The 8,374-nt window shown below is 41.4% G+C and overlaps 1 protein-coding gene across 2 annotated transcripts in view; it reads left to right on the forward strand.

Annotated features, from left to right (window-relative positions):
• The window catches only part of ELP2 (elongator acetyltransferase complex subunit 2), a 107,184-nt gene extending 104,177 nt beyond the window's left edge, over positions 1-3,007 (forward strand). Inside the window, exon 22 of one of the 2 annotated variants that reach the window (XM_056520916.1) lies at positions 1,366-3,007. In XM_056520916.1, the coding sequence (XP_056376891.1) occupies positions 1,366-1,528 (163 nt within the window). In that variant the 3' untranslated portion in view covers positions 1,529-3,007. The remainder of the gene's footprint in view (positions 1-1,365) is intronic. The other variant, XM_056520914.1, reaches the window with a different exon arrangement.
• The last annotated feature ends 5,367 nt before the right edge of the window (positions 3,008-8,374 follow it).

The raw sequence follows: 8,374 nt of genomic DNA on the forward strand, positions 1-8,374 counted from the left end.
GTACACACGGTTTACCTGCTTCAGCAAACACATTGCAGCTATGGATATGCTGACCTGGCTTTACTTTAAATTACCCTTGTGTTTTTGCCCTGCTTTATTAGTCATATTGGAGCACCCTAAAGCGGACCTGTCAGCTTCTCAGGACTCTTTCCGTAAACATTTGTGCTTCCAATTAAAATGTTACTGTCATTTACATAAATTTTGACATGTCAAAAGTTTAGATCGCACCAGATCTCTGTCCTGAGACCCACTGTGTTTGTGAGTTATAGCAAGGTGAAGTACTCAGTAGTACCCATCACTCCTAGGGCAGCTGCAAGATCCGACTGATGTTAAAAACTGAGAGCTAACATTTCTCTTGTCAGTATGGTGTATCTGTCCATGGTCTGACATTGGCAGCACTGATAAGACACTGTCAGACTCTGTAGGGACACATTACTTTGACTAGGGGTATGATAAAACTTAGTTGTACATATACTCCTACCTTTCAAGGACATATTTCTGAGGAAGTGCACAAAACCACAGGTCCTGTTTTTCCAGCCATGGGTGCACAAATTGCTTCCATCTTACAGACGCATCTTGAAAAAGACACATCAGAGCCATCACTTACTTGGTCATTACAGCATATCCACCTTCTACTAGTGATCACAGGGCTGCTACCCCACTGTGACTCTTTAGCAAATAGTCACAGAAGAGCAATTTCCCAAAACAGAACATCACCAAAACTCATGTTTATGTATTTTTTTTTTTTTGTATATGCCATGATGACGTTATGACTTAGGTGTTTTTTTTAACCCCTCCTTAAATTATTACAGAACTTTCAGTACCTAGATAGATTGTATTTCTCTTTAGTACATTCTTGTTGAATGTGACTTAATAGTCCTTGTATTTTTACGTGAATCTCAAAACTAGGGCTCTTACACTGTGTATGAAACTTGTGTACATGAGTTATTTCTCACTCTGCCCTTTTTTCCAAAGCTGCCATATATATCTAAGAAAATGACAGATTTTTTTTTTTCACTTTTTAATTGCAAAATGGGATAATCCCCCCCCCCCCCTTCATTAAATGGTAATTGAGACGTGTGACCTGACACTAATGTGTAGTACGTGGAAATTGATGAAGAGTTTGCCGTTTAAATTATTGACGACTGAACGGATAAAATGTCATTAGTGTTGGTAATAACCTAGGCAATTCCGGCATATTTAATACCTGCAGTTTGTGACAAGTCAATTTCTCGCGGTTGGCAGCAGTGAGATAAAGTCCACTAATTAGATGTAAGATGTTATTTGGATCCCGCAGCCCAGCTGAGTTTGACATTTTCCTGTTGTCACACAGATCCTATCCTCTTTCCGTTATATCTCTTTCAGCCTTTGTCACACTCTGACTGTCAAGCAGCTCAGCTGGAGAAGCAAGCCAGGTCGTGCTGGACATGATGATCCGGACAATGGAGAGTGGTTGCAGCTGGCAAGCTGTGGAGCAGATCATGGTGTTAAGATATTCAATGTTAACAAGAGTATATTCTCATTATAAAAGCTACTTGGAGGAGCGAACATAATTTATATATGAGCTAGCACGGCCAGTGCTGATAGATCATGGCTTCAAAGAAGCTAAATGCCATTTTAGTTACAATTGCAGATCTGGAGAGTTCTTTATTAAACATGACAATAAATAATCTATAGAACAACAGACATTTGGATATTGCCACTCAAACTTTTATTTAAAATATAACATTCCGATTGTAGGACTATTCTAAGAATCCTTTTTTGATAGTTTAATCTATTCTACGCTGTCTTAAAATTGTGTTAAAGTTCAGATTGTGTCACATTTGCCTTCATACTGATGAATGGATTACATAAATGGAGAGCACTTTCTCATCATTCCTATCTCACTATCTAGATTTAAAAGAAAGTCTATACGAGTTGGCCTTTTCTATGAATTATTCTTAAAATTGTCAATGGTGATGTGAACAGCAGGCTGCCTGGCAGCAGGGAGACTTCTTACTGCAGGCTCAATCCTCTCACAGAACATTGTTGTTTTTCTTACTATGTGCTTGTTTTTATGAATACTTTTCCAAATATCCTAAAAAGCAAGTGTATAGAAAAAAAAAGGATTTCTACTTCTCAATTTAATTACATTTTTACATTATAGAATATAAAATAAGTACATTTCAGCTTTGAGTATTAAGCAGTATGATGTCGTAATAACTTTTTCAGCTGGGAATAAAAACATTTAGCTGACATGTCCGATATTTGGCAGTACATGTGCTGTTATATGCAGATGTCTTAATCCAGTCCTTGGTATTAAATCTGATCAATCTTGGTTGAAAGCTCATCCAGTGTTCATTTACAGGTATTCATATGGCAGCCAAAATATACTGCAGACATATACAGTATGCCCATGTAGGCTTCTTCAGCGTGAACCTAAATGATTTCCTTAAAAATGACCTGTGACCTCTCGTCACCCGGCTGTTTTAGAAAATACAGGTCTCCAACAAAATAATTCTGGAGCATCTTTTCTTATAGCTCTGTATTGTGTTAGTCTTACTAGAAAAATTTGACTACATAGCCATCTGAGTGTTACAAGTTTGGGGTGTCCATATGTTGTCTGATACTAGCCAATCAAAACTGACAGTGTAGAGATGCACCTCCAACAGTGTAGAGATGCACCCCCAACCTCTCCAACAGACCACTTAATTGAGAAGAACATTATCTCCTTATCGAGACGATTTCATGTGACAGATTTTCAGTCCACCGTACATTATGCATTGTGCCCTTTTCTTTGAGAAGACAACCTTCATGGAAGAACACATTTCAATGAAATTTTTCTGGTCTTCTCAAAGAGGTTTCACTGTATTTACTACAACAGACTGATCAGATGCCACAAGTCATTTTTCAAGCGAGGTTGCAGGGAACAGGAAGATTTAGCCTATTTTGACTGCTCTAGTGGCCAGTGTGAAAACTGTAACCTTTAAGAAACAATTATGTGGGTTGTCACATAAACAATAAAGACGTGGCAGAATATAATATTATATATGCTAATTGTGGTCAGAGCTTAACACATTACTGTAAAGACTTACCCGCTTATACTTGACCAATCTACTTCAGGATTTGCCCTGCAAGAAAAACTATTAAACAACTGTACATAGTAATAATAGCCGTTGAACTTTGCCCAAAAACCGCGATCGAGGGTTAGTCTTTAGGGGGCATACCCTATAGAATGATATAGAGAAAAGGAGCGGGAGGGTGGGTTTCACCAAACGTCCGTACGCACCTGTGGAGGGGGCGGCGTGCGCTTATATATCCAACGCTCCTCCCACAAACACAGCCTGATAGGCTTAACACTTGCGGTCAGGGCTTAATACGTAATCGTAAAGACTTACCCGCTTATACTTTACCAATCTACTTCAGGAATTTCCCTGCAAGAAAAACTGTTAAACAACTGTACATAGTAATAATCTATGAACTGTGCCCAAAAACCATGATCGAGGGTTAGCCTTTAGAGGGCAAAAAACAAGACCGTGCAGGTTAAAATATATTAATTGAGATTCACAGAACCAGATATCTAAACATATCCGCCATTTCATGATACGGATTTGGTAAGTAGGTGAAATAACCGCCCAACCTTATGCCCAGATGCAGCCCCGATATGGAAGGATTGCCCTGAAATTCCCTAGGATTGCCCCCAGAAGTGCAAATCAGAGTGCGTACGTGAGATACCAACTGTGCTGTGGTTAAAGCCGCTGTCTCAAAAGGCAGTAGCGGGTAATCATCAGCCTTGACACTTAATGACCACAACTCAGAAACACTGCCACCGTACATCGGGCATTCTGTGAGGAAAGTAATTAAATGGAGGCCCCAGCCTACAAGTTTGGTAACTCTGCCACTGAACTCAGAACTATCCCTCCACCTTAAATAAGATTTGACTAGAAGCCTGGACTTGGTGCAGGCGCATGAAAAATGTGCCCGGCCTACAGAAGCCATAAACGGCTAGCTACATGGAGCCCTAATGCCTAGACTAGGAACATGGCCCAATGGATGGGAGATCAGGATACCTGAGATGAATCTTGAAATGTCCCTTTATATAGGTTGATGAGGACACTGGGAGTGCTGTGCACCTGAATACCTTTTAAGAGCTGAATTGATAGCATGAATAGACAGGATTGCCTATCTGTGAAGAGGATAGAGAAATGAAATGTTGTAAGGCCGATTAAATATGTTTGACTGTATTGTGACACAGGTGTAGTGCTTACAGGCAAAACCCAATAAACGGTAGGATAGTGGTGGAATGGAATATTGAAGAACCGAAGAAAGTAGTGTGAGAAATGAAAGCTGTGACGTAAGCTCTCTTAGTGCTGGGTGCGAGGGAATCTCTAATTAGGGTGTGACCTACTTGAGTATAGTACCATAATTCAATTAATCATTTAGTACGGTCAGTGGTGGGACTGGGGTGCTGAATTAATCTGCATGTGGCATAACATCAGTTCAGATACAGGAGTAACTGGACCACATGACAAGCCTTGACCATGATCTTCATTTTACTGTAACCAGTACCAGGCTCAATAACTTACCTGAAGACTACCCGAACAGTACCGACAGCCATACCCTAAACTACAAACCAACAGGTCTCAGGAGTAATGGCCCACTGCGGGTGACCAATCCATGCCTAACCATTGTGCCTGTGAACGGGCCAAGTCTATGGGTAAACATCCTGCCTGACGACTGGCCAGGTCCATAAGTAATCATTGTGCGTATCAACCTAACAGTCTAATGCACCATCTACTACACTCAAATAACCCCTTTCCTGGACACTAACTGACCTTAACCTGCCGAGCTTCCAACTCAAACCTGGTCTCCGGGGTGACGCTCCCCTCAAGTGGCCAATGCCTTCCTTGCCATCGTGCCTGTAGACAAGACCGTTACTTGCGTACTCCTCATACTTGTAGGTCTTTGCGAGGACCAGGTCTTTCGTAACCATCGTGCCTGTAGATGTGACAGGACTTTAATAATCATCATTTTTTTTCTTTTCTTTTTTTTTTTTTTCCTCAACCACCTATATGTAGTGCATCCCACTGCAGGCATGGCAGGTATTGAAGGGAATACGACCACATGTGTGCCATGATGCGGTTGCTCTGAAGGCATGTCAGTAACAACAACTGCATGGTGCATCCCCCTCGACGTGGCATGTACGAAGCGAACTTCGTAGTATCCTGAACCTATGAATCGTTTAAATAACATAAGTGCATGCACAATATAAATGCCATGAACATATGTTTACAAATAGCCTGAGCGTTTGAACAGCATAAATCCTGTGGGCTAATAAACAGTATAAATGTCCTGAGCATATGAGCAAATAAATGCCATGAGCGTATGAAAGTATAAATGCCATGAGCCTATGAAAGTATACCACGACAAGCGTTTGAACAGAATAGAGGCCACGAGCGTGTGAACAGTATGAGTGCGGTGGCAATATGAGTGCGGTGAGTAGAGATGAGCGAACTTACAGTAAATTCGATTCGTCACGAACTTCTCGGCTCGGCAGTTGATGCCTTATCCTGCATAAATTAGTTCAGCTTTCAGGTGCTCCGGTGGGCTGGAAAAGGTGGATACAGTCCTAGGAAAGAGTCTCCTAGGACTGTATCCACCTTTTCCAACCCACGGGAGCACCTGAAAGCTGAACTAATTTATGCAGGATAAGTCATCAACTGCCGAGCCGAGAAGTTCATGACGAATCGAATTTACTGTAAGTTCGCTCATCTCTAGCGGTGAGCGTATGGACAGTATAACTGCCATGAGCATAAGGCCGGTATGAATGCCATAAGCATCCGGACAGAGAAACTCCCTAAATGTATGAACAGTATGGGTACTATGAACCGCTCATTATCATGAGAATATGCATCGCATAATATCATGAGTGTAATAATCGTGTAACTAACATAAATGTATGAACAATAAAAATGCCATTAGTGTATGAACAGTATCAATGCCCCGAGCCTATGATTACAAATGCCATGGGTGTGTGAACATCATAAATACCGTAGGCTAACCTGTCCGGCCCAAAAAGAGGGTGCCGAGGAAAGAGTAGCAATCGAAACCACAACAATTAACAGGCTAAAAATTACCCAAACTTCCAAATTGCGGGCTATGCCGTGGAAACGTGAAGTGTTTAGTGTCACGTTTATGTCCGAAAGTATGTTGCTAGGTACTGTGATTAAACACTGAGTAAACTAACCAAACCCAAGAATGACCAAACGTTAGCATAGCATCCATGCTTAACCAAATAACCTGCAGAGTTACGCTGAGCGAGTCGGGTTGATGTGAGCAAGCCATGTGACATAATATCGTATATGACGTATGTAGGAAGCAACTGCTCTAAAAATGTCAGTAACAGCCGCAGGCTAAGGTCACCCCTGAAGATGTCAGGATAAGGGCAAACCAGAATCTATTAACGACTTGATGCTCTGAAGACGTGTCAGCAACACCAACTGCTATAATTTTCCCTGAAGATGAGTAAGGTTTAACGGTAAATAATCGCCTATGTGTGAGAAACTGTTGCTCTGAATACGTACGTGTCAGTAATCAACAGTGAGCCAATGGCTACCCCTGAAGAACTTGTCAGGTATACTGGTAACCAATGACTAATAGCATGAAGATGTCCTGAAATGTGTCAGCGAACCATTCCCTGTGGAGACTACCCCCTGAATATGAGTCAGGATTAAATGGTAAACCCCCACCTATGTGTCGTGCACGTTGCTTGCATGAGTGTCAGTGTTTTAGTACAACCACCGACTGTCCACATGACAGAATAATTGACTTGAAACCAATCAAGATGACTATTAAGCGATGTTGAAGCAACCTGCTGACTAATCCGACTGTGACTACCCTCCTACTTAAGATTAGAATAACGGAAATCGTGTAAAATAGATCCTCGACCGTTGTGACGAACCTGGAAATGTGCCAGGAATTGTGGGCACAACCGTAAGTAGTCACAATACATAAGATGCATGATCGACAAAGTGTGAAAATGAACCTTTATTGGAACCAACCTTCTAGACAGAAAAGGAAGCTATCAACGATGACCATCTGTTACCACAACAACGCTCCTGCCTGCAGACACGTAAACAATGTAACTTTTTTTTGTTTTTTTAAACGGTGTCCCTTTATTTTCCCTCTTTTTTTTATACCTGACAAAAACGGGTAATATGTATATGTATACGTATACATGCACTGACGACTCCGAACCTACTTGTTAAAATATATATATATATATATATATATATATATATATATATATATATATATATATATATATGGAGAAACAACAGTGCTTCAGCTCACCCCAGGTGCGCACAGACAGGGCGCGGACCTCGCCCAAATGAACAACAGAAGAAAGAGGAGTCCGGCGTCCAGAAACTCGGAGGATGATATTTATTCACCAGATGGTCATAACAGGAACACAGGGTACAGTGACGCGTTTCGGCTTTACAACAAAGCCTTAGTCACACACCATATGACTAAGGCTTTGTTGTAAAGCCGAAACGCGTCACTGTACCCTGTGTTCCTGTTATGACCATCTGGTGAATAAATATCATCCTCCGAGTTTCTGAACGCTGGACTCCTCTTTCTTCTGTTATATATATATATATATATATATATATATATATATATATATATATATATATAATATATATTTTTTTTTTTTATTAATTTTTTTACATATATATACACAACACCTGACTCTGTCAAGTACAATTGTAATGCACAGGGTCTGTAACCAAGACTGCACATCCTTATGTCCCCTATACATAACTATTAATATTACCGTTCATCCCCCCCCTCCTCCCCTTTTTTAATTTTTTTTATTTAACTTTATTCAAACTAACAAGGTTGCCCTTGCAGTTGGACCGCGAACTGAAGGCATTACCGGGCCATGCTGCAAAGCATGCATCGGAACTCTGAAAGCACCGATGACCCGGTAAGTCCTGAAAACAAGCATGGAGCACAGAAACACATCTGCTAAACAGTACCGCCCGCCGGTACCCGGTTCAAACGCTGCTGCGGTGGGGATACGTTCTGCACCGTCGGGAGCGCTGCAGCCCCCTCACACAAGCCCCCGCCCGCCCGTAAGCACAATGCCGGAGAAATACACCAACTTACACAGAATGGATGAATAATCGCATAGCTGGACACCAGTGTACTGAAGAAAACTTCCCTGAAGAGAAATGTCCCCAAACAGCTGATGAGAAATGCTGAACATTTCTCTTCAGGCAACAGTTTTCTTCAGTACACCGTCACTTACTGTCCACAGACCAGGAATACTAGATGCCAGCTCACAGCAGTGCAGTGGAACTGAAACTTCGCTAAACGTCCGTACGCACCT

The sequence above is a fragment of the Hyla sarda genome, chromosome 5, assembly GCF_029499605.1.
Source record: "Hyla sarda isolate aHylSar1 chromosome 5, aHylSar1.hap1, whole genome shotgun sequence".
Lineage (NCBI taxonomy): Eukaryota > Metazoa > Chordata > Amphibia > Anura > Hylidae > Hyla > Hyla sarda.